The sequence below is a fragment of the Pleurodeles waltl genome, chromosome 7, assembly GCF_031143425.1.
Source record: "Pleurodeles waltl isolate 20211129_DDA chromosome 7, aPleWal1.hap1.20221129, whole genome shotgun sequence".
Lineage (NCBI taxonomy): Eukaryota > Metazoa > Chordata > Amphibia > Caudata > Salamandridae > Pleurodeles > Pleurodeles waltl.
In genome coordinates this window covers 496,936,219-496,962,722 of record NC_090446.1, presented here as the reverse complement: position 1 = coordinate 496,962,722, position 26,504 = coordinate 496,936,219, and the positions used below count along the sequence as shown (strand labels likewise).

General features: G+C 45.5%; 1 protein-coding gene across 10 annotated transcripts in view; it reads right to left on the bottom strand.

The window, feature by feature from the left end:
- Window positions 1-26,504, bottom strand: part of SETD1A (SET domain containing 1A, histone lysine methyltransferase) — a 905,198-nt gene that overhangs the window by 520,317 nt on the left and 358,377 nt on the right. For all 10 annotated transcript variants that reach the window (XM_069244167.1, XM_069244168.1, XM_069244163.1 and 7 more), the window contains one exon: window positions 11,550-12,663. In XM_069244167.1, the coding sequence (XP_069100268.1) occupies window positions 11,550-12,663 (1,114 nt within the window). The remainder of the gene's footprint in view (window positions 1-11,549; window positions 12,664-26,504) is intronic.

The following is a 26,504-nucleotide window of genomic DNA, read 5'->3' as shown; positions in this document are numbered from 1 at the left end:
AGGGTCTCCCCCATCGCGATTGAAAGAGAAATGCAAAGCATTTCTCTTTCAATCCCATGGGGGAGGCCCGGAGGGGCTTCAAAGGGAAGGAAATGTATTTCCTTCCCTTTGAAGTCTCTCACAGGGTTTCAAAAGCCAGATTGCTTGCAATCCGGCTTTTGAAACCCCACTAGACACCAGGGATTTTTTTTTTTCCTGAAACTGTCAAAAGGGAGCGACCCCTTGGGTAAGGGTCGCTCCCAGTGGGGGGGGGGGCATTTTTTTGGGAAGGCCTTTTCTGCCCCCCCTGGGGGCAGATCGACCTATTATTAGGCCATCTGCCCCCAGGGGGGGCAGAAACCTCTAGGCACCAGGGATCTTTTTTTTTTTGGTTTTTCTTTTTGTGATGTTTTCTTTTGTTTTTTCAGAGATGGGGAGCGACCCATCAGGCAAGGGTCGCTCCCCTGGGGGGCAAATTGTATTTAGACCATTTCTGCCCCCCCTTGGGGGCAGATTGGTCGATTTTAGGTCAATCTGCCCCCAAGGGGGCAGAAACCACTAGGCACCGGGGATTTGTTTTTTGGCACCAATGTCATGCAGGGGGAGCGACCCCGTAGGCAAGGGTCGCTCCCGAGCAGGGGGGGGGGGGGGGGGGGGGTCAAATATATTTTAGGGCATTTCTGCCCCCCCCTGGGGCCGGCTGAGCTAGAGGCCAAAATCCACAGGTAGGCACTTTGCAAAAAAAACACCTCTGTTTTCTGTGAAAAAATCATTTGTGTCCACGTTGTGTTTTGGGCCATTTCCTTTCGTGGGCGCTAGGTCTACCCACACAAGTGAGGTACAATTTTTATCGAGAGGCTTAGGGGAACGCTGGGTGGAAGGACATTTGTGGCTCCTCTCAGATTCCAGAACTTTCTGTCACCGAAATGAGAGGAAAAAGTGTTTTTGGGCCAAATTTTGATGTTTGCAAAGGATTCTGGGTAACAGAACCTGGTCAGAGCCCCGCAAGTCACCCCATCTTGGATTCCCCTAGGTCTCTAGTTTTCAAAAATGCGCTGGTTTGCTAGGTTTCCCCAGGTGCCGGCTGAGCTAGAGGCCAAAATCCACAGGTAGGCACTGTTTTCTTTCAAAAATTTGGATGCGTCCACTTTGCGCTTTGGGGCGTTTCCTGTCGCAGGCGCTAGGCCTACCCACACAAGTGAGTTATCATTTTTATCGGGAGACGTCGGGGAACGCTGGGTGGAAGGAAATGTGTGGCTCCTCTCAGATTCCAGAACTTTCTGCCACAGAAATGTGAGGAACGGGTGTTTTTTTAGCCAAATTTTGAGGTTTGCACAGGATTCTGGGTAACAGAACCTGGTCCGAGCCACACAAGTCACCCCATCTTGGATTCCCCTAGGTCTCTAGTTTTCAGAAATGCACAGGTTTGGTAGGTTTCCCTAGGTGCCGGCTGAGCTAGAGGCCAAAATCTACAGGTAGGCACTTTGCTAAAAACAGCTCTATTTTCTGTGATGTGTCCACGTTGTGTTTTGGGGCATTTCCTGTCGCGGGCGCTAGGCCTACCCACACAAGTGAGGTATTATTTTTATCGGGAGACTTGGGGGAACATAGAATAGCAAAACAAGTGTTATTGCCCCTTGTCTTTCTCTACATTTTTCCCTTCCATATGTAAGACAGTGTGTAAAAAAGACGTCTATTTGAGAAATGCCCTGTAATTCACATGCTACTATGGTCACCCCGGAATTCAGAGATGTGCAAATAACCACTGCTTCTCAACACCTTATCTTGTGCCCATTTTGGAAATACAAAGGTTTTCTTGATAGCTATTTTTTACTCTTTATATTTCAGCAAATGAATTGCTGTATACCCAGCATAGAATGAAAACCCACTGCAGGGTGCAGATCATTTATTGGCTCTGGGTACCTAGAGTTCTTGATGAACCTACAAGCCCTATATATCCCCGCAACCAGAAGAGTCCAGCAGACGTAACGGTATATTGCTTTCGAAAACCTGACATTGCAGGAAAAAGTTACAGAGTAAAACGTAGAGAAAAATGGATGTTTTTTTCACCTCAATTTCAATATTTTTCTTTTTCAGTTGCTATTTTCTGTAGGAAACCCTTGTAGGATCTACACAAATTACCCCTTGCTGAATTCAGATTTTTGTCTACTTTTCAGGAATGTTGCGGTTTCTGGGATCCAGCGTTGGTTTCATGCCCATTTCTGTCACTGACTGGAAGGAGGCTGAAAGCACAAAAAATCGTAAAAAATGGGGTATGTCCCAGTAAAATGCCAAAATTGTGTTGAAAAATTGGGTTTTCTGATTCAAGTCTGCCTGTTCCTGAAAGCTGGGAAGCTGGTGATTTTAGCACTGCAAACCCTTTGTTGATGCCCTTTTCAGCAAAAAAACCACAAGCCTTCTTCTGCAGCCCCTTTTTCCCATTTTTTTAAAAAAAACGAAATTTTCACTGTATTTTCGCTAATTCCTTGGCCTCCTTCTGGGGAACCCACAAAGTCTGGGTACCTCTAGAATCCTTAGGATGTTGGAAAAAAAGGACGCAAATTTGGCGTGGGTAGCTTATGTGAACAAAAAGTTATGAGGGCCTAAGCGCGAACTGCTCCAAATAGCCAAAAAAAGGCTCGGCACAGGAGGGGGAAAAGGCCTGGCAGCAAAGGGGTTAAGAAAGAACATGGTATACAGGCTGGGCAAACAGGCTACAGTGGTGCAATTCTTCAGATTGTACTTAGAAAAAAAGGTTACAAACACCCTTCTAAATGTATAATTTGAGGTAAATGTTTTCACCAGACCTCAAATTTCCTTCATAAACCCTTTTTCTGACAAAGTAAGAGATGAACAATAGAAAGGCAGTGTGGCCCCACAGGCTGCTATTATGTGAGTGCAAAACAGTGACTGTGACTTTAAGGCTGCAGAGACCACCAGTATCCCATCATTCTCAGCAGGTGGCAGTTGCCTCAGTTCTTTTTGTCGATAAGCGCCAGTGCTAGGGAAGTCCAATACTATTCTCTGTTCTGTCCAATGGGGAGAAGGAAGGGTTGCTTATGACTTCAACGGCAATTCCCCTACAAGAGAGTTTTGGAGTTACAGGTAAGAAACTATTCCTTCTCTCATAGGAGATCTCCGTTGAAAGTCATAAGCATTTGAATAAGATAACAAGCCCATCGCCAATAAACGTGGCGGAAAGAAAAGAGAGACGATTGGACTAGGCAAATAAATTCCTAAGGGAAGCTTGTCCACTTGAGTATCAGCCCTAGCATCAGAGGCCAAACAGTAGTGTTTGGTGAATGTGTGAACAGATCTCCATGTAGCTGCCTTACAAAGCAATAGGGACATTCTTCATCAAAAAGGTTGTTGCTGCTTTGCCTCTTGTAGAACGGGCCTTAGATTTCACATATAGAGGCTTCTTAGCCTTTTGGTAACAGAAAAGAATGCCTGATACTATCCAGCATGAGATGGAATGTTTGGAAGTGACCACACCTGTGCTGTTAGGCCCATAGTTTTAAAAAAGCTGGTCCGATTTGTGCAGGTCCTGTGTCTTGTCTAGGTAAAACTTCAAGACCACCCTTACATCCAGAGAGTTAAGGGTACGCTCTGCTGGAGAAGAATGATCCTCAAAAAAGAAGGGTAAAGACATTGTTTGATTGACATGAAAATTCAAAATAACTTTGGGAAGAAATTTCGGATGGGTTCTGAGAACCAACTAATTAGAGTGGAAAACTGTATAGGGTTCATTAGCACACAATGCCTGGATTTCGCTAATTCTGCCTTAAGAATATGAGTAAAAGGATCTTGCATTGGCAGTGAAAGGCATAGGTTCAAGTCCCCTGGGGGTGGGTGGGGGCGGAGGATGGTTGTCTTATGGGAGGGAAAACCTTTTTTAACCCAAGGGAATCTTTAAGTATTGGGATCTTGCAAAAAAAGAGGTTTGTGAAAGACATTGACGGTAGGCATTAAGACCCACCAAATGCACTTTTATGGATGAAAACTGTATGCTAGGTTTTGCCAGAGGAGAAAGGGTAATGATGGCTTCCTCCTGAAAAGATGTACGGTCTATGTTCTTGGAAAAACCCAAAATGCAGAACCTCTTCCACAAATTCATAGACGTTTAGCTTAAGTATATTCATGCAGTTTTATGACAGATTTAAGTGTCCATAGTGCACTAGCTCAGGAGCTATGCTGCTAAATTCAAAGAGGAGAGATTGGGGTGGGCCATCTGTCCGCTGAACTTTGTTAGATCTGGTCAGCATAGCAGCTTGAGATGTGGATGTTGAGGCTGGTGGAGGAGGTCTGTAAACCACCACTAACGTGGCCATTCCGGGGCTATTCGGATGAGTGTGGCTCCTGAGTGGGACAACTTGAGGAGGACTGCAAGGATCAAAGGGATTGAGGAAAGGCGTAGAGAAATGTGTCTGACTAGTTGCTCCACAGGGCATTCCCCAGAGACTCTGGTTGAAAGTACCTCGAGGTGAAGTCTTGGCATTTTTTGTTTTCTGCAGTGGCGAACAAGTCAATGTGCGGCGAGCATCATAGCCTGAAAATGTCTTTGACTAAGTCATTGTCAAGGACTCACTAGTTTTCTTGCAAGGCCCTGCTGAGGACGTCTACCTGCACATTTTGAACACCTGTGAGGTGTGTGTAGTAAAGTACCCTCTTTTTGGCATGGATACCCCCACTTTTTGCCTGCTATCAGTGTGTTTTGACTGTGTTCACTGGGTTCCTGCTAACCAGGACCCCAGTGATTGTGCTCTCTACCTCTAAATTTGGTTGCTTAGGACTTAGCACTCCCCGCAACTGCCATTCTGGTGCCCCCATTTAAGTCCATAGTATTTGGTACTTTGGTACACAGGGCATAGGGGCATCAGGGGGGCACCATGGGCTGCAGCATGTATTATGCCACCCATGGGAGCCCATGCAAAATGTGTCTGCAGGGCTGCCACTGCAGCCTGCGTGAAAAGGGGCATGCAGCCTTCACTACAGATCACTGCAAGTCACCCCTATGATAGGCCCTCCTAGCCCAGAGGACAAGGTGCAGGTACCTGTGTGTGAGGGCAGGCCCGCATGAGCAGAGGTGCCCCTACGACTCCAGCTCCATTACAATGGACTTTGTAAGTGCAGGGATGCCATTTTATCCTTGTACTGGATGCCTGTTTCAAGCTTCATAATGGTAACTACGAATCTCTGCATGTTTGGTATCAAACGTGTCGGAATTATACTCCAATACTAATGCCAGTAATGGTTAAGTCAATGCATACACTCTGAGGGCTCCTTAGAGGACCCCCAGTATTGCTCCTAATAGTCTTTTGGCGTTTTCCAGGCAGCCCACACAAGTTTTGCCCTCTTGCTGCCTTAACAGCTCAGACAGAGGAAGGCAGAACAAAGGATTTACTGTGGCAGAGGGACGTAACACCCTCTCCCTTGGAAACAGGTGTTACATGGCTTGGGAGAGATAGCCTCCCCAAGCCACCAGGTACGCTTTAAAGGCACATTTGGTGCCCTCCTTGCACAAACCGGTTTGTCCCAGTCCAGGGACCCATGGTTCCTGCTCTGGTGCGAACTGGAACATGGAAAGAGGGTGTGACCACTCCCATGTCCATCACCACCCCAGGGGTGGTGCCCAGAGATCCTCAAGGTGCTTACTTGATTTAACCATTTTGAATTCAAGGAGGACAGAGGCCCCTGGGGGCAACTGAGTGGCCAGAACAGGCAGGTGACATCACAGCCCCTTCCGGAGAGGTGGTCACCCTCCTAGGTGACCAATCTCCCTTCCTGGCATATTTAGGGTCTTCCTCTCGGGTGGGTCCTTAGATTCGACCTACACGAGTCCAGCAGATGATCTCTGCATCATTTACTTCATCTTCCGGCCAACGGGACTGCAACTAGACCCTCCAGGAACCGACAATCTGCAACAACGGTGACGACTCTGCAACATTGTTTCTACGGCTCCTTCCAGCAACTGCAACCTTTCACTGGCTGTGCATCCTCTGAGGGCAACAAGTCTTCAGCCTGCACAAGAAGTAAGAAGGAAACTCCCTTGGAGTGAAGGAGTCACTCCCCTTCATCCGCAGGCACCAACTGCAACAACAACCGGCTGCATGGCTCTTCTCTACTCCGGAACTGCGTGGATCATGCATCATAGGTGGTGGTCTGGAGTGGTTCCCTTGGTCCTCTCTACTTACCAACTTGGGAGACTGTAAGCCATTCCCTCTCCTTGCAGGACAGAACCCCGTGCACCCAGACTTTTGCAGCTACCAAGGCTTGCCTGTTCCTCTTCCAAGGGATCTTCAGGCTCTGCGTAGCCCCAGCCTCAAGCACCCCTTCCTGCAAAGTAGTCTCCTGACTGCTGCTCCACCGACATAGGACTCCTCTTCAGATGTGCTGAGTGGGCCTCACTGCGACTCCTGTGCCTGCTGCCAGTGGGTTGGCTGTGGGGGCTGCCTCTTTTCCCTGTGACTCTCCCAGCTGCTGAGGGTCACCTCTGACTCCCCTCCTTGAGTTGAGTCCCCTGGGCCTTGCTGGTCCTCTTCAGCCTTGCAAAACCTTCTTCTCTGACTCTTGAATTTCCCAAGGCCTGTTGGTGGTTCTCCAGCACCACTGACTGACTGCATCACGACCGTCGAAGTGGGACATCACATGCATCACTTCTGGAACTTCTCTTCTGCTCCTGAGCTGCACTGATTACTTTCTTCATCCACTGTCGACCTGGTCCTGTATTCACAGAAGGATGGATAGTGGCTCCTGCGACAGCCGGACACTCCAACTCTAACTGGACACGGCCCCCTCCTTTTGCAGGTCCTCCTTTTTCAGGATCCTCCTTTGGTTTCTTCCAGTCTTGCCTGGGTCTTGCACAGTCCTTTTCCAAAGTTCTCCTGTGGGTTGGGGAAAAACCAGGTCTCTTCTCTGCTGGTCAATGGGGGGGGGGGCACCTTGGTACTTACCTTTTGGGGTTTCTAGTTCCTCCAGCTCTCGCCTACTGATTCCTCTTCCTTGGGTGGGGGACTGCCTTTCACATTCCACTTAGTATATGGTTTGGTCTACCCCTAGGGCCCTCATTATTTGTTATTGTTTTTACTATTTGCTACTGCTTTCTATGCTAATCACTGACTTCTGATGTGCATACAATAGTGTGTTTACTTACCTCCAGTTGAGGTATTGCCTATAGAGTATTTTAGTATTTGTGTTACCATAATAAAGTACCTTTATGTTTGTAACACTGTGTGGTTCTTTCATGTGTGAGTGCTGTGTGACTATAGTGGTATTGCATAATCTTTGTATGTCTCCTAGAAAATACTTGGCTGCCCATCTACAGCTATCTCTTCAGAGACCTGGTTTCCTAGACACTGCCTACACTTCACTAACAGGGGATACCTGGACCTAGTACACGTTCACCACACACCAGGGTAGCTTCCTACAGTGTGCTGCCATGTTCCGCAGGTTTCTGGCTACGAGTCACTTCCAAAATGCTTGGGATTTTTGGGACAAAGGTCTGGACCTCATTCCTTCCTGCATGTTGAGATAGTACATGCTGGTTGTGTTGTCAATCTGAACAAGCAGGGATTGGGTCCTGAATGACAGGTAAAATGTTTTGAGCCCCAGGTGGACTACCCTGAGCTCGAGGAGGTTGAAGTCATTTGCCTCGGAAATCATTTGCCTTTTACTTGGAAATTATCTATGTGGGCTCCGCATCCCAGTAACACTGCATCCATTACTATGGTTTGGGAAGGTGGCTGCTGGTGGAAAGGTACTCCCTGAAGAAGGTTGGTTGGAGGAACCACCAGGCCAGAGACTGTTTCATGTGCGGGGGGAGAGAGAGATTGTCTTTCCATCTTCCTGTCGCTTGATTCCAATGATCCTCAAGGCATTCCTAAAGGGGATACATGTGAAGGCGTGCATTTGGGTTGAGGAAAATACATGAGGCCAAGGAGAGAGAAACTGACCTCAACGTGGGATAAGAGCTTTCCATTAGCGTGTGACATTTACGACAGATCAATGAAAGTCTCTCCTCCAAAGGAGACACTTTACATTTATGGTGTTGAGTGGCTACTAAGTATTGCAGGGTCTGCACTGATTTGGAAATCAACTTGCTTTGGTTGATCTGTAGACGCAAGTGCTGAAGTACTTTGCAAGTCCAGCTGTGCCAACATTGGGCTTCTTGTGAGGTTGAAGCTTTGATCAGCCAATCATCTAGATAGGGACAGACGAAAATTCAGTGCCTCCTGAGATGTGCATCCACTACTGTCATGCATTTGGAGAAGGTTCTGGGGGCTTATTTGAAGCCAAATGGATGGACTTGCTATTGATCGTGGTCCTTCCCCACTATAAACCTCAAGAACTTGGTGTTCCTTTGCGATTGGTAGGTGAAAAAACAGGTCTTGGAGGTCTATAGAACAGAGCTAATCTCCCTGACGTAGTTGAGGGTAAACTGATGTAATGCCAGCATTGAAAATGTTTCCCTTCAAATGCATTTGCTGGTTGTTGTTAAGTCCAGAACGAGCCTGTACTCATTCTGGTCTTTTTTCCTCACTAGAAAACATCTGAACTAGATTCCTGTTCCCTGTTTGTGGGGAATGACTACCACCACATTCTTCTGAAGCAAGATGTTAATTTCTTTATAAAGTATGGGCAAATGATGGTTGGATGGCTTCGGTAGAATGGTCGGGGGGAGGACTGGTGTATCTGAGATAATACCCATTCTGAACAATATTGAGTACCCAGGAATCTTGCGCTTTTTCACCACTCTGCTAGATAGTTTGAGATGCTGCCTCCTACCCGGAGTGGGTAATGAAAGAGGGGGAAGTAAAGATTCATTGTTTTGCCCATGTTCGTTTTCCTCCTTGGGTGGGTTGCTGTGAAGGTCGTCCTCTAGACTGCCTTCGCTGGTGGCGGTGTTGTTAGTACGGGAGCTGCTGCTGTGTCTGCTGGTGACCCTGGTACCAATGAGGGGTTAAACCCTCTGAGGGTAAAAATGATATCGGTAAGGTCTGAAGGTCTTTGTCCTTTCGGTCTTTCAAGGCTGACCGCCTTTAGTGTTTTCATTTCTGCTAGTCATTTCATTGTCTGTGTGGCTGCCAAGGGGGTAGGTCCTGAAAATGTAAGGTTTGCGATTCAGACTTTATTGAGGTGAGTCACAGCCAAGAGTGATGTCTCAAGGCAATGTCATGACAGTATTCATGAGCCGCCAACAAGGAGGAATCTACTGCCACACTAATTATGTGGTTGGACACCATGAGGCCTTCATTTACTATTTCTAGAAAATCATCTCTTATCCTTAGGGAAGTCATCTGTAAATTGCTGGATAGATTTCCAGAACGCTCTATCATACCTACTCAGGAGGGCGGTGGCATTAGCGGCCTCCATAGTTGTTGTGGCTGTATTACACACCTTGCTCCCTACTGAATTCAATTTTCTGCTATCATTAACAGGAGGTACAGAAGAAGGAGCAGTGGCATGATACTTCTTTGCAACTAGAATGATAACGGAGTAAAAGGTGGATCCACTCTTAGGAACAGATCTTGTTCTGGAGGCCTGTACTTCTTTTGTAGCCTCAAAGGAGCCGGTTTGGTGGTTGTTAGAGAGGAAAAGCTCCACTGCAGACTCCAGTCAGGGCACTAATGAAGGCAGTGGCCTTGACGCCGATCTTTGATAGAGCAGTTCAAAGATGACAGTTGTTGTAGGTTTGGGAACAGATATCTGTATATTTAATTTCACTGCTCCTCTTACCAACACCTACTGGAAGGTGGATATGTCGTCCACTGGTGAGACGCAAGGTTGTGGTGAATCAGTCAGAGTCAGTGAGTAGCGTCATGTTGATAAAGAGGAGGTTGTTTTATGTCCTCATCGATGCCTAGAGGTTGTCCTTGTGAGAGAACAATGGCTATGGTGTCAGAATTGCCTGGAAGAAGATGAGCATCTATGGTGGCGTGACCTATGGCGCAAAGGAGTTACTGCAGGAGGTGTAGGCGGTAAATCCGGCAGAACTACTGGAGAGGAAGGGGAGTATACCCTTGAGTACTCCGATTCAGATGAGGAATATATATGCCTAATTTTTCTTCTCGACATTGAGATGGACTCTAATGTCGACCTGCAACATCGACTAGACGGTGATTGGTGTCTACAACGCCTCAATGTCGTACCACTCCATGGTATTAAAGGGTCTGGTCGTCTCGACATCGATATGCTTCTCGATGTCAACCTTTCAGTATGTGTTGACAGTGTGTAGATCTTACCTTGCCCGACAACAGCGGTCCAGTCCTCGACAGCGAACAAGTCGGTGCTGTACCTTCTTCGACTGGGAAAGATGGCATTTTCTTTGTGGCATTCTCTTTGTGGACCTTCCACGTCCCTCAGAGGCAGATGTAAGAGCCCTGGTAAAGGTGTGACTCTCTCTTCGCTTTGAGGTACTTGTGTGAGGCGCTCTTCCTTTCGATGGAGGCGAATTTTCTCTCTAAGGATTTGGCGCAAAAACTTCTTGCAGTAAGGACATTGCTCTGGATGATGACTTGATGGAAGACAAAGGATACAGATGCTGTGGGGGGTCTGTTTTTGCCTTTTTTTTTTCCACAGAAAGGATACCTGCCAAACAGGGGAGGCATGATAAATGTAAAAAAAATGGCTCAAAGTCGTCAGAAAAGGCTTAGAAGAAAAATGTCCAGTGAACCAATTTAAATGAAAATTCACATGTGAATTTTGAAGAAAAAAGCTTAAAAAGCAGAGTTCAGTGCTCCAATATCCTGTCACCAGGTACGGGGGAAAAAGAAGTGAGGCAACTGCCAACCTGCTGCGCATGATGGGATACTGGTGGTCTCTGCAGCCTTAAAGGCAAAGTCCGTGTTTTCCACTCACATAATAGCAGCCTATGGGGCTACACTGTATTCCTGTTCTTCATCTCTTACTTTGTCAGAAAAAGGGTTTGTGAAGGAGATTTAAGGTCTGGTGAAAACATTTACCTCAAATTATACATTTATAAGGGTGTACAATCTGAAGAATTACACCACTGTAGTCGGTTTGCCCAGGCTGCATAATATGTTCTTTCTTAAGTGTCTCTGGAGGCCTTCCTGAAACAAGGCAAACGTCCACCCTTAAGAGACTATGGGCCTGACTAAGACCTTGGCGGATGGAATACTCCGTCACAAACGTGACAGATATCCCGTCCACCTTATTACAAGTTCCATTATATCCTACAGAACGTGTAAAACGGCAGGCAGAATGTCCGTCACGTCTGTGACGGAGTATCCCACCCGTCAAAGTCGTAATAGGGCAGTAAGTAAATAAGTGCTCCGGGATACCGCATGGGGGCAGAACTATTAACATGTTTATTATCATCAACGGAGATCCCCTACAAGAGAACCAGTGATAGAAAAATGTTAGTTTGGTTCCGAGTAAATGTTAACATAGCTGGCATGCACAGAGACTATATCTTATTATGCATCACTATGCTTTTACAATTCAGAATTTTTTCTGGAATGCCTTTTGGAAATTCATTATGCAACTTCAGAGGGAACACAATGCAATGCAGTTAAAATGACAGCACAATTCCCCCATAATATATTACTTACCCGGTCCTGCCCATTCGTTGTCAGAAGGTCACTATTTTGTCCTGTGACAAGGCCTACTCCAACATCCTCAAAACTAAGGGGAAGAGGTGAAGGGGAAGTGACTGGGTTGGAAGATTCCTTCTCTTCATCTTCAGAGTCTGAATTTAGGAAAGAAAACTTTGACCTTTGTTCTTTCAGCAGCATCTCAATACGTGAGTCAAGGCTAGTATGGTGGGCAAAGGGGACACTTTCATTGGTGAAGTCAGGTGCAGGGGATCCTGACCGGGCAGGGGATACAGGTACTGGATTAGGGGACTGTATCCTGTCCTCAATGAGGGTTGGAAGTAGAGGAACAGCAGGAGGGCCAGCCACAACTGGGCTCAAAGTCTCCTTTCTTTCCTGAGAAAAGAATTCAGAAACTGCCACATTGTTCATTAAGAAAGAATCTGATATGGAAGCAGTTGCAGAGGACAAGGGAGGGAGTCTATAATCTTTATCCCCTACGTGGTGGTCAAATACTTGATCCATCAAGGCAGGAATTGCTGGAGGTGGAGGAGGTGGAGCCTCATTCACATTTGTATAGGAGGGGTAAGCATTCTGAACAGCAAAACTTTCACCCTGCTTGCCAAATCCATGGCTGTTCTGGAACAGAGGTCCCTCGGAGGCAGGGAGAGGAGGTGGAGGGGGAGGGGGAGGAGGCGGAGGAGGAGGCGGGTAAGCTGCCGTTGTCACAGTTGCAAGTTCTTCCCGCTGAGTGTGGTTTCTGTGCCGATGGTGGAAAGCAGACTCCTCTCGGTGGTGGGATCTGTGAGAAGATAACTCCTCACGCTGACTGTGATAGGAGCGTCCCTCAGAATGGCGCAGGTACCTGCTGCCTCCTTTATGATGTGAGGATAAAGAAGATGTGGAGGAGACAGGCGGAGTAAGGAGAGTGGTGGATGAGGAGGATGCAGTTCCGCTGTCATACTGCTGGCTATATGCAGAATAGTGAGGGTCACTGCTTTGAAACTGAGCAGACGTGTGAGAATACTGCATATTGGTCCTCTGGGAATAGGAGTCTCGATAACTGTTCTCATGCCTCCTGGACTTGTAAGTGGATTCTTGAGGTGGAATACTGTAGCTAGGTGTACCCTGCCTGTGAAAGATAAAATATACAAAAATCAAATCATTTAAAAGAAAAAGCAAAAGCAAACTGCAACCATTAACTAACTTTTTCAGTAACAAAATTAAAATATCTGCACCCGGGAATATCACTCAATTGGGTCTGCTAACATTAATTAACAAAATTGGACTAACAGGGGCATTTGATACAGCCAACAAGGAAAATTACTAAATTCTAGCATTAGTCACTTACCAATAAACCTTCGGTTTGCTTCCCAAAATCAACACTTAAAGAGGTATTTTAATCTAATACAGCAGTTCTTACCCTTTAGATTTCTCTGGACCCATACTGATTCACAATTGGAAGCTGGACACCCAGCCTACGCAAATTCTACAATTTGAAACTCAAATACAAAAAAACTACAGAAACATGTACACATCAAATAGATACATAAATTATGAACTTCTTCCCTTTAATTCACAAACAAAAGTATACATAAATCAACATTTTAATTATAATGATAGCTAGAGCCTTTTAACTTTTGTTTGTAAATGACAAAGCAATATGCTAGAATAATATATTATGTATTTTGTTTGCTCCTAGTAGAGCCTATTTTTTTTTTGTTGGTGAGTACTAGTGCTTCTATTGCACCCACCAATCATTCATATTAATATTTGCTGTATGTTTTGTGCTCCCACAAGCCAAACTAAGGATGCCAACTTAATTTTTAGCCTCCCATTTCAAATTCCTTCTCATTTACATGGAGTATTAAAATATTACATTTTCCTTTTTTGTGTGGCTAAATTTATTAAACTGCTAATTTAATTTACATTTGTCAAAACAGCCACAGACACCAAGAGTTCTGCACACTATAAGGTTAAGATCCATTGAATTAGTATGTAAATTCAAAGAAGATACAAATACGGTGAAGAGAATGTTACTTTCATTTTACAATATTAAAGGTAGAGCCACTTAACATCCAGATAAATGGTAGTCCCTGTCTGAAGCCCAGAGATCTGAAAACTCTTGCTCAGCAAATCAGAAAAATGAAAAGGCCACTTCACGCCAATAAACAGACTCAACTCCCATTTACATCCATACCATTTAAAGTTCAAATACATCAGTCCTTTTCTTCTGCTTTAGGTGACTAGTATTCTCTTTGCAGTGTGGAGAGCCCTCTTCAATGGATTATTTGTCCTTCTTCTAGACAGGATTCCTGGATTGCTACTTGCTCCTGGCCACTTATGCCTCTTTTGAGAGACAACCAGTAATGCTTTTTTGAGGAATGGGCCTATGCCGATGCCGTAGAAACTACCACCTCCTGCCGGGTGACACCCCCCATTCACTGAAATCCTTCCGCTTTTATGCCACAGATGTAGCCCCCAAATCCTCTGTGCACCTCCCATCGACAGAAGGACTCATTCCTACATTGATTCGTACCTCTATAAACTCTGAGACAGGACCTGCTGGGCAGCCTGTCGGGCCAAGGAGGCACTGACAAGATAGCGGCATAAGGACAGAGGAGCCATACACCTTTTCGTGCTCTACCCTGGAAGGGGATGCGGCGATGCCGGATTAAGCTGAGAGTGCCTGGGGAGTTGTATGCCTGGCCTGTGCAGCTGAGGCCCACTGCGCTATGGTGTAATACAGAGGCTCGGACGAAGATCTGCGCGCTGAAACTACTGAGGCCTGTAAGGACTGCAGAGCAGAGAGGACTGCAGCAGCCAATGCTGGTAGCATTCAGAGGTGTGGGCCCGAGTACCCTGAGACACGGGCCCCCCCTGCCCCCGCGGTGTTTGACTAGCCCCTCTACAGATGCAGCCAGGAGGAGGGGGGGGGGGGGGGTATCCCTTTCTGGATGCCCCACGCAGCTCTGATGGCACAGAGCTTTGCCACTGGGAGGAGAGTGAAGCCTGCTGATAGCGCAAGTTGGCAACATCCCCTTTTGCTCATATGCCAAGTGAGGCATCTGTTACAACAGTGGGCTGCTAAGGGGCCTCCATTCTGCTTCTGTGAGGCACTGTTTGCACACCTAATAGATGTTGAGATCCCATAGCTGGCCCATAGGAGCATCAGATCCCCTGCTACAAAGTGCTACTATCAGGGCCTGTGCTACGGTTCTTGTGGGGAGTGGTGGCCTCATTCAGCCAGTGAAGAGTAGCCTCAGTAAATGAAGGTTGCTCCCCTCCGCCCGTGCTGCATCATTTTGAAAAGGACTTATGCTGACATGCAGCAGGCCAGGTCCAAGGTTACTGCCCCCTGGTGAGCAATGGTGCCTGCCCTGAGAACCTGAACTCTGCTTGAGTACACACATGGAACTGCCCCATACCAGCTGCAGTGAACTGCGTCCCTGTGGGAATGTGGAAAGGCGCTGGAGGAGGAGCTCGGACAACTGCTTCTCCTTGGGTACATGGGTGCTGCTGCCTACAGGCAGAGCTACCTAATTATTACCTCAGTGCAAAAAGGTGGGGTGGGGGGTTGGTTGGTGCTCTGAAACAGGCAACCTACACAACAGACCGGCCCCGGCGCATGCACAAAAACTAGTTGAGGATGCTTCCTTAGGCTGTGGACCCCGGTGCTGCAACAATGGACAAGGCAACCCACAAGCGCAAACTGGAGGCTCAACCCGACCTGACAATCCTCCAAACAGTCTATTGCGGGCCCAAGGTGAGAGATACAGGAGCGACTCACTCTAAGGGGCATCCCACAGGCAATAAGGGCTTTTCGGAAGCACTAGAAATCAAAACTGACACATAGGCACAGATTTGAGCATCCTGAAAGACAATTACAGACGAGTGGCTAGGCGCACTTTGCGTACTATTGGCTGAATCTGATTTGATACTTGTCACATTTGGCGCCTGAGAGTGACGCTGTGTGGCCGGACGGCTTGATGCGTGTGCTTGGGGGCCAGGTTCGGTCTCGAGTTAAGGGAATTGATACGGTGGCATGTACAGTGAGAGCGTGGGGGATGTTGATGCAGCGTTCTGGGGTTACTGTGCCTTTTGCTCCCTCGTTGCCCGTTATGGCGGTCGCTGATGCTCAGATGTTCCGGGATGGCGGGGTGCGTGGTTTTCTCCGAGATGCCGGCTTGACGGAGCTGGGGGATTGGCTGGTGGACGGTCGTCTGCTTGACACCTCGGAGGCGCTGGATGGCTGCGACGGGACGGCGCTGCAGCTATGTATGCTCTCCGGGTCCGTGCTTTGTTGCAGGACCGATTTCTTGGCTCGGTTGGGGCACACTTGGAGTTCTGGCCACTGGAGGTGTTATGTAACGCGTGGTTGCCGACTATTACAGTTTGCGACTGCTGCACTTTAATTTTTTGCACTGTGTATATTATACACCCAGAGGGCTCCACTCCATGGGTTTGCGTGCGGATGCGTGCTGTGCTCGCTGTGATGCGCTGGATGCAGGTTTTCTGCACTTGGCGTGGGAGTGTGCGGAAGTTCACGCTTTCTGGGTGGAGGTTCTGCAGGCGATTACTGAGATGATCGGCCTAGAGATGCCCATCTCTCCCAGAGTTGCGCTGCTTGGGAGCGTGGATGAGATCCAGGGACCGCATAGGCGACTGGTTGGCTTGCTTCTGCTGCTGGCCAAGCGTAGGGTTGCCATGTGTTGGGGCAGGAGGAGTGCGCCGCGTAGATCTGAATGGCTGGGGGACGCTGCCTTTTGTCACGATCAGCTGAGGGTCTTCTGGGAGCTGATGCCTGAAGGATCCCGGCCAAGGGATATCTGGGCTCCGCTGAATGAGTATTTGGTGTCCCGGAATGTGTAGGTGGAATGGCTGGAGATGCTCACGCTGGTAGCTCATTCCCTCCCTTGAATGGGTAATGCTTTGGTGCTGCTGAGAAAGACTAGCATGACCTGGGTGTGCGCTCCACCTGCCTCTTTGTTCTTTTTGTTGTCCCCCCCCCCTCTCTCAATGATATGTTGAATCTCTTGTTGACTATGACAAACCTCCAGGACTGATTATGCGTACTACGTCGACTGAAAGCCTGGAGAGGTGTTCCGGAGAAACGTCCCTTGATACTGATGCACAGTGTGAGAAATATTTGCAGATTTCTTTTTAGCTGGTTGGGACAATGCTGTAGCTGAGGAGGGCTGTAACATGTGCAACTCGTTGCTAAGATGAGGGGGTCAGTTTGTGTTAATGTACGTTTCTTTGAATATTGCAAATTTAATAAAAAAATAAAATAAAATTACAGACGAGTGGCTGAGAGGGTCACCACGACTTAGAGGACAGTGGCAGACCTGCATCTGGACACCTAAGCCATGAGGGAGAGACTTACAGTTATGAAAGCCAAAGTGCATTGTAGGAAGCTGGCTTGGTGTGTTGTGAGCACCTATGGAGTTATCACCTAATACCAGGTCCAGGTATCCCCTATTAGTGAGGTGTAGGTAGTGTGTTGAAGCCGGGACTCTCTAGAGGTAACTGTGGATAAGCAGCCACGACTTACATAGGAGACATGCAAAGCTTATGCAATACCACTATAGTCACACAGCACGTACACACCACATGAAAGAACCACACAGTGTTACAAAAATGAAGGTACTTTATTATAGTGCAAATACTAGAATACTGAATATGCAATTCCCCAACTGGAGGTAAGTAAACACACCATTATATACACATTAGCAATCAGTAAATAGAATAGAAAGCAATAGGCATTGGTAAAAGCAATAGCAAATAGGGAGGGTCAAGCCATGTACTAGAAGAGTGGAATGTGAAAGGCAGTCCCCCACAGAAGGAAGTGGAATCTGTAGAAGGGAGCTGGAGGATCTAGGAACCCCAAGAGGTGAGTACCAGAGTGACCCCCAGCAACCAGGAGAACAGAGGTATATACCTGGTTTTCCCCCAAACCAACAGGAGGACTTTGGAAAAGGATTGTGCAAGACCCAACCAAGACTGGAAGAACCCAAAGGAGGATCCTGACAGAAGAGGACCTGCAAGGGAAGGGGGCCAAGTCCAGTTCGAATTGGAGTGTCCGGTTGTGGCAGGAGCCACTACCCGCTCTTCTGTGCATGCAGGGCCAGGTCGACGAAAGAAGGTCAGCATTGCAGCACAGGAGCTGAAGAGTACCACCAAAAGTGATGCAAATGATGTCATACGTCAGCGGTCGAGATGCAGTCGGTTAGTGGTGCTGGGAAACCAACAAACCTTGGCAAATGCAAGAGATGGAGAACAAGGTTTGCATAGCTGAAGAGGACCAGCAAGGTCCAGGGAACTGAACCCAAGGAGGGGGGTCCGGGGAGACCGTCAGCAGCTGGAAGAGTCACAAGAAGAGAGGGCAGCCCCCACTGGCAGCAGGCACAGGAGTCGCAGTGAGGCCCATTCAGCACACCTGAAGAGGAGTCCCACTTCGGTGGAGCAGCAGGCAGGAGACTAATTTGCAGGAAGGACTGCTGGAGGCCGGGGCTACACCGAGCATAAAGATCCCTTGGAGGAGGAACAAACAACCCTTGGTAGTTGCAAGAGTTGCAGTACACAGGGGTACTGCCCTGCAAGGAGAGGCCAGGGCTTACTGTCTCCCAAGTTGGACAGTTGGTGGAGAGGACTAACGGGACCACTCCAGACCAAAACCTGTGAGGCAGGATACACGCAGCTCAGGAGAAGAGAAGATCATGCAGCCGGACATTGTTGCAGTTGGTGCCTGCCGATGCGTGGGAGTGACTACTTCACTCCAAAGGAGAAACCTTCTTACTTCTTGTACAGGCTGAAGACTCGTCACCCTCAGAGAATGCACAGCCAGGGAAATGTTGCTGTAAGCAGCTGGAGAAACAATATTGAGGAGTGGAGTCATCACTGTAGTTGTAGATTGTCAGTTCCTGCAGGGTCCAGTTGCAGTCCCAGTGGCCAGAAGATGAAGTAAATGATGCAACGAAGAAGATAAAAGATGGCACAGGAGCCAAAGTAGAGAACCTTTCTCAGGGAAGGGAAGGAAAACAACCGGCCCTGGAAGCACAATGATCAGAACCAAACATGTCGATACTGGGAGCAACTGCGATACACATTCAAAACACTTCTCTGCTCTTCTGGTATGGAATGCTAATGGCAGTCACCAAGATCCCATAACTCAAAAGACTGCTGTGATAAAAATTAATATGCAAAACACTTCAAGCATAACAATAGATGGCAAGAGTATGCAGAGCATACAGCCACCCATGATACAAATATCACTTCATATATTTTCAACATTCTCCATCTGAGGAAACACCTTCCTGAGAGATGTGCCCATGACTGTACCAATGCACAAACTTCTCATTAAGCATACGTTTTTGATTTTTGGAGTTTGAAAAAAAAAAAGCCATAAGCAGAAAAATGTCAGTGCTCTAAAGAGCAGCAACAACCTTCTACAGCACATCTGTCAGGAGCCAGTTATCCTAGAAAGGAAATATGTATATTCCGTAAAATAAAATGAGCAGCTACCACCTCAAATAATTTTGTTGTAAAAGCAAAGGTGCTAAAATAAGGACATAATCAAGATCCTCTGTCTGAAAAGCCCTGCACGCTATTGTAAAGGAACCTTTGGCGCTGGCAGTAAAAGGAATATAGAAACCTTTATAGTGCGTATCAAGGAACACCCTTTGCTCATCTGAATGCTTAATGTTTTGTAGTTCACCAAGACCTATAAAAAGGTCTCCATTTTGAGATTCATTTTTCTGAGATGCAGTTAAACCCTATATTCCATTATTGCTTACCAACAGGACTAATGCTCACATTTTAAGATTTATGAACTCTTTTTAGGGTTTAGTAGTCTTCTTCTTGATGGTTTGAAGCGAATGGCAGTGAGACGGGAACTCTTCACAGGAAAATGGTACCAAGTTCACTATAGGCAGAACCCAATAGGTTAAGCTCTCAGAACTCAAGGAAAAAAAAATCTATAAGCCTGTCTTCTCTCATTGCAACCTGCTGTATGTAGCAACTGGAGATTATAGAAGTATCTTTGCCTCGGTTGTAGATACAAATTTAAGCTGATGTCTGGGCATCAGTTTTCGATATCTTCTATCCCATGAAAGCTTTAAATACTGAAGTTGTCTCGAACTTTCAAGTTTCCAGTCTCCAAATAATTTAAATCTGCATGAGTTATTGCATCATTGAATGAACTCCTCTAACTGCAAATCCAGACAATCTAAATCAGAAGAGAGGCTTGAAATGATAAAGTAGTCTGACCACCTCTCAGCAATCAGGCAAATAAAAACCACAGTGTCACATGGAAGGAAGAGTCCACGTCATCAAATCAACGTTTTTACCGTATCAGAAAGAGATCCAGAGCCTCAAAAATAGTTGTAGCTAAACAATTACTGGAACAGTTTACCAATGAATCAGAAGAAAATACATTTTCATCGCATTTTCCACAGTGGATTCAAACCATGGATGAATTATCAAAAACTGTATTAGGCCTCACTTTAGTATTAACTGCAAAAACGAACAGTCTGCAAATGGATAATTAGATAAAATACATCTATATCAGAGGCAAGGCTTATGCTCTACTTTCTTCAAGGCAATGAATATTACCGCTAAAAGCATCACCATGAAACAACTATAGTTTCTCTTACTAGCAAGAACATGCAACTCCAAAAATGTCCCACAGTTCGCAATGATGAACAATTCACTCCCTCCAGGCCACTTATCCAATTTGCTCTCTCCAAACTACTTATCCAATTCGCTCTCTCCAAGCCACTTATCTTCCCATCAGTCTTTTTGATGCAAACAATTAATTCTGTTTGCTACTGTGTACAATGTGGCATCAAATGGTTTGCTGAGGAAGAAGAAAGCCTCTTTAGATCTGATTAATCTGTATATATTGCATGTAGGCTCACTATCATTTGTCCTACATAGGACATGGCTAAAGTTTGTCTGTTATTTTATTATTTGATCACACTTTCTCCTTAGGTGATGCAGGTACACGCTAAATGACTATTGTACGGGGGGTGCATCAGGCCAGGTACCTCTAGCCTGGTACTTACTCCCTAGTACCTAAGTACATGGTCGTTCACACCAAATCTGAAGAGCATGGCCAACCCACACTATTGTATTTCATCCAGCTATTATGTACATCAACATGACTTCCTTGTCCTCTCAAGAGACACTGATCCAATGTGTGTAAGCTTCCATAAGGAAGACCAATATAGGTATAGTTTTTTTTTTTTTTTTTTAACTGGTGAGGTGATGAAATAAGGGGTTGTCCAGCTTACAGGGTGGATATTTCAATCTCCAAGGATTGGTGCAGAGGGATGTTTAAAAACGTAGAGCCCTCTTCCACAATGAAAGCTAAGTTTACTGAGGCATGCATCCATCCCAAAATAGATTTTTATATCATGTTTCTGCAAACTGGAGAGAGGTTCCCTCAATGCCTTATAGGAAGAAAAATGTTACTTACCCAGTAAGCATCTGTTTGTGGCATGTGCGGCTGTAGATTCACATGCTCTGTATACTTCTGCCATCTAGTGTTGGGTGTGGAACATTACAAGATGTTTTTGTTCGAAAAAGTATTTCGGGTCACAAGGTATAGTGATTCATCCTCTTGCTGGTAATGCGCATGGTCCTAGACTCCATCTTCAGATTATTTTCCCACAGTCGGTTGTGAATGGAGTGTAATGTAAATGTGTGCAATAAAGGCTGACCATGCGTGTTACCTAATATTAGAGTACAGTAACAACCATAGGTGTCCAGGGAGGTGGGTGGGCGCACGTGAATCGACAGCACTACATGCCACATACAGATGCTTAATGGGTAATCAACATTTTCCCTTTGATGGCATGTGTGGCCGTAGATACACATGCTCTGCATAGATTATAAAGCAGTGCCTCCACATAAGTGGTAGCTAACCTGTGGGTGTTGCATTGTTTTGAATAAAGAAATTGTAGTACTACTTACTAGCTTGTTGGTGTGCTAAAACATCAACACAGGAGTAATTGATGAAAGTGTGAGGTGTTGACCATGTAGCTGCTTTGCAGATGTCAGCTATGGGTATGTTACCTAGAAAACCCGTAGATGCACTTTTTTTACGTGTGGCTCTAGGGGCAATAGGCAGCAATCTCTTGCATAACAAGTCGGTATAACTTTTACAAACAATATTGTTAAGGTGGAGAGAAAGCAACAAAGTTGTTTTGTCTTTCTAAATGTTTTATTTCTATCAATATAGAAAATAAGCGTCTCTCTTCACATCTAGTGTGAGGTGGGCTCTTTCAGCAACAGATTCAGGTTGTAAAAAAAGAACTAGCAATTCAATAGTTTGATTAAGATGAAATTGAGATTACTTTTGGTAGAAATTTTGGATTGGTACTAAGAACCACTTTATCTTTATACTTATGTATTTGGAAAAATGGTTCTTGCAATGTTAATGCCTGGAGTTCACTCATTAGTCTTAAGGAAGTGATTGCAACTAGAAAAGACACTTTCCATGAAAGAAATTGTAAAGGACGAAAACAATGGTTCAAGAATGGGGTTGTCGCGTAGGCTCTCATTCTAATGAGACTACTGGATTTTGAGCAGCAAGATCGTCCACGGTGTGGGAGACTGAGTCTGACCCACAGTGGGTGACACCTGTCGCTCCAAATCCGGGTTTTGCTCCAGCTAACTAGCAGCGCCTCATCTCTCCCAAAAGGTAGAGACGATTGGGCAGCCGAGCGCATGACATCATACTGCTCAGGGAAGTTGAAGTCACTCCGATCGCATCCGGTTCTCTCATTCGCATTTCAGTCTCATATATGAATGACAATAAAAAGCAGTATGAGTTTTAAAGACTGGTTTAATAAAACGACTGCATTTTAGATAGCAAAGCGTGAGCTGCAAAAACCAGGACGACACAACATGACAATAATAAAATGGTGATGATGAGAGTGAAGCATAAGAATAACGCTATCATATTGTCACTAGAATCGATGGACTATTTTCTATCTGAGCACAGCATGTTAAGCTCTAATTCTGCCTTTCAGGTTCCCCCGGGAGGAGATCGACACTCATACCTGAGCAAAGGCCTGAAGTCTGCGTTAGCATCTGCAGCGAAGCAATCAGCAAACAGTCGTGGTTCCCTGGCGTGAATCTCCCTCTTAAAGTGTAATGGGACTAGGAAGTGTTTTTATAATAACACAGCTAATGTTCTAAGAAAGTGTCCCTACGTAAAGATGTGTATTTTCTACGAATGTTGGAGACTAAACATCTACCACGTTCACCGGCAATGTACCAAACTGTAGACTTGACTGAAGCACAAAGTGATCAAGAATTTCTTGTTTGAGAACACAGTGCTGGGCTAAGCAAAACAGTTAGATAGATGAAATTAAAACAAGACCATAAAACTGGTTATTGTAAAAATAAAAATGCGGAGCCGAATAAAATATATCTATGTCAAAGTGCACAGCGGCCTAGTGTATTAAACTAACGGGCATGGAGCTATAGCTAAACTGGCTACACAACACCCTCCCCTTGTCGGTTAAAGTGATTGAAAGCAAAAACTCAAATTTCATTGCTAAAAAAAAAAAAAAAAAAACACAACTCACCTTAAGATATATATATAAAAAAAAAAAGAAGAACAATTTTGACAAGTTAAAAGGACACACAAGCATACTACTTGGCAATTTAAAACATGAGCATGTGGCTTCAACGGAAATGTCAATTTAGAAAAGTTCCAAATTAAGTACGAGCCATGGAGAACAGGCGATCTTCCACTTCGGCAGGAGCCAGAACCACAAAGTCCGCACCAAAAATGATCAAGGAGCAAGTGTGTTTCATAGCCCCAGTGTCAACCAAGGCGGCATCCTGTGGAGTGCCCATTGATGAGTTGTTGGCAACTTCCTCCAGGAAGGGTAACTCCTAATTAGCTTCGCATAGCAAACGCAGCCTCAGTGCGCATGTCTGGTAATGAACCCTCAGCGAGAACATCAACAGATCAGCATCTTTTGCTGGGGGGCGCTGCTGTGAAAGAAACTTCCAGTGCATGTTCGAAAGAGCACCAGAGGCACCGGAAAACAGGCTGCACACAATACAGAACCGGTCTCAATGACAAAGACCGGTCAGACTCCAAAAGCTCCAGGAGTGTTGCTCCAAAATACTGCATCATACGTTCACGACACAGCTGCGCTGATGGGAGCGCCGTCATTTGTCCTCGTTGCGGCGGGACAGCCACTGCGCATAAACAACAGCAACATCAGGATGCCAGCTAATAAAGCCAAAGTTATCGGAAATCCCCCAAAAATACTATCGAAAATTGAGTGGATAGATGAAGGTATCAAACCGAATATGGAGGAAAAGGTGTGAACAAAACCAGAACCAACAGCTTTGAAAAAATGTGCGATTCCAGCCGTGCTGGACGCATTAAATATTCGTCCCACGAGTTCACTAAGTATCTCAGAAAGTTAGTATTTAACAGGGACTGTGTTTCTGCTGATGACCTTGCCACTTGAAGTGCGTAGGTCTCACGTGCAGATGTAAGGGCCACATGTTTTTGAAACAATAGAGCCTTGAGTCTACTTAACTTGTCAAAATTCACGTTTGAAGTAGCAATGTAAGGCCAGATATCAGCTACCTCCTTAAATTTAGTGGGGGGAAAAGTACGTTCCCGCAACATTTAACAACCTTAGAGAACGGAACAACGTAAACTATTCAGGCCTGCATGCCACAACAGTCTTCGAAATTGAGAAGGACATAGCTGCCATTTAAAAGCACCTGGAACGTAGGTCTAATCAAGGGGACTGGAACTCCCTTAAGATAACAAGCCAAGTTTGCAGCCGAGGCGTTACATGCCCCATGCAAGGACAGATGTTTACAAATCATCGAATGGCTGACTGAAGTCTTGCATTCACTACTGCTAAGAAAGACCTCTTTCATGCCATTGAAGCATTTGTACGAGAAGGGAAGCTCCCACACCTCATGGATGTAACTATCTCCCAGCTTTTCATATCTGCCACCCGGAATGTGTTTTAAACAGGAGGTGAATTGTAGTGTTGAAATAGGTAGATTAATAACCCCATGTATTAACCACTCAGCCGATGGTATTTCGGCCACGGTAAAAGGCAACTTTTCTAATTTCTCAATATTAAGCATGACATAAGTCACTTCTTTCTTAGCCATTAGTTGTTGTTGTCACATTAGATTAAAGGAAGAAAATATCTCCCTTGCACTGACGTGCTGCCATGGAACGCGACCCGCCTTCAATGTTTGAAGCGTCCAACCCAACTGCATAATAGACCTGATCTGACTCTGTCCATGATGCAAGGAAGACATATCAGACTGTATAATGTCTATAGCAGAAGAGAATGTTGTTAATTGTATATATCCGGCCGGACAAGGTGTTAATCCCATTATACACAACAGCTAATGCCTTTTAAAAAAAAAAAAATCCTGATCGATTTTCCATCTTGTTGGGAAAGTTTGCAAATTTCATTATATACTGCATAGAAAAAACGCTTCTTACGTGGTGTTCTAGGGCCTGACAAGAAATCTTTTAAGTCAGTGGAATTAAACAGGAGATTGAGGTGTTCTCCAACCGCGTTCAGTGAGGATGATTTTAGCCGCCTTTGGCATAATTTTACTACACTATATGTTGTAATGATATCTGCATGCTCTGGAGATATACAGCAAGGGTCTGGTCTACTCGTCCTAAAACCCCCCCGAGGAGTTAATAAAACGTTGATGACACCCACTGGTATCTATTGGCCACAATAACCACCCGCCTGGACGTGTCAGTGAAGCATTAAACATACCATTCTGGACCCACTCATCAAGCTCCTCTTTAGTTGCCTTCGTGTATTTTTGCCATTTGTAAAATTTTGCAGGGGCAGGTATACTGGGCATGTTTAATTCCCTGATTGTTGCTAAGCCTAAACAACTCGTTTGTTGCACTGTTTCATTTAAGAAGATCATTTGAACAGGAATAAGACATGCTCTAAACAATGTTTGTTTTCCCCTAAATTTGCCAATTTTTTGTTCCCCAGACACATTTCAGATCAATTGATTTGGACCAATATTCATAGCCTTGTATCGATAGCCGGGAAACAAAGTATTCTGAATATATAAATTTCGTATTGGTCAATAACATGTGTATGTCCTTAGAAGGTGGTACCATAAAGTAATATGACTCACCATTCTTTTGGTTGTGCCCAGAAAAATATGCAAACTTTTCAGAATATGTTTTAGAACTCCCTTGCGGTGGAGTTGGACAATGTTCCCATTGCGTGTAATTAAATACCGCTTGGGACTGCTCGCTCTATGTATGAAGTGGTGTCCATAATAATTATAGCAAAATATATCACCATAATTTTCTCTGAATTGGTAAACATCTTTGTTTTCAAAGACCGTATAATATTGCAATTCTGTCATCATAGAATCAACTGTTTTCACATCCCAATCATCAGATACAATGCCTGGTATCACTATATCATTCATTGATAATTTGAACACATTCGCTATTTGAATAATTTCCGTGGGACCATATATATAAAAAATTACTTTGTCCCAAACAATCCCATCAGGAATTGGCACTGCGAAAATGTTCACAAAGGATAAATCTCTTCGGACTTTGTGTGATGAAAAATGTGGTTTCAAAACCTCCTCCACCAGTTCAACAAAACTGCTCATATAGTGCTCATGCACATATGCCCTCACCTGTGGTATAGTGCACCCTGCCTTAGGGCTGTAAGGCCTGCTAGAGGGGTGACTTACCTATGCCACAGGCAGTGTGAGGTTGGCATGGCACTCTGAGGGGAGTGCCATGTTGACTTAGTCATTTTCTCCCCACCAGCACACACAAGCTGTGAGGCAGGGTGCATGTGCTGAGTGAGGGGTCCCCAGGGTGGCATAAGACATGCTGCAACCCTTGGAGATCTTCACTGGCATCAAGGCTCTTGGTACTAGGGGTACCATTTACAAGGGACTTAT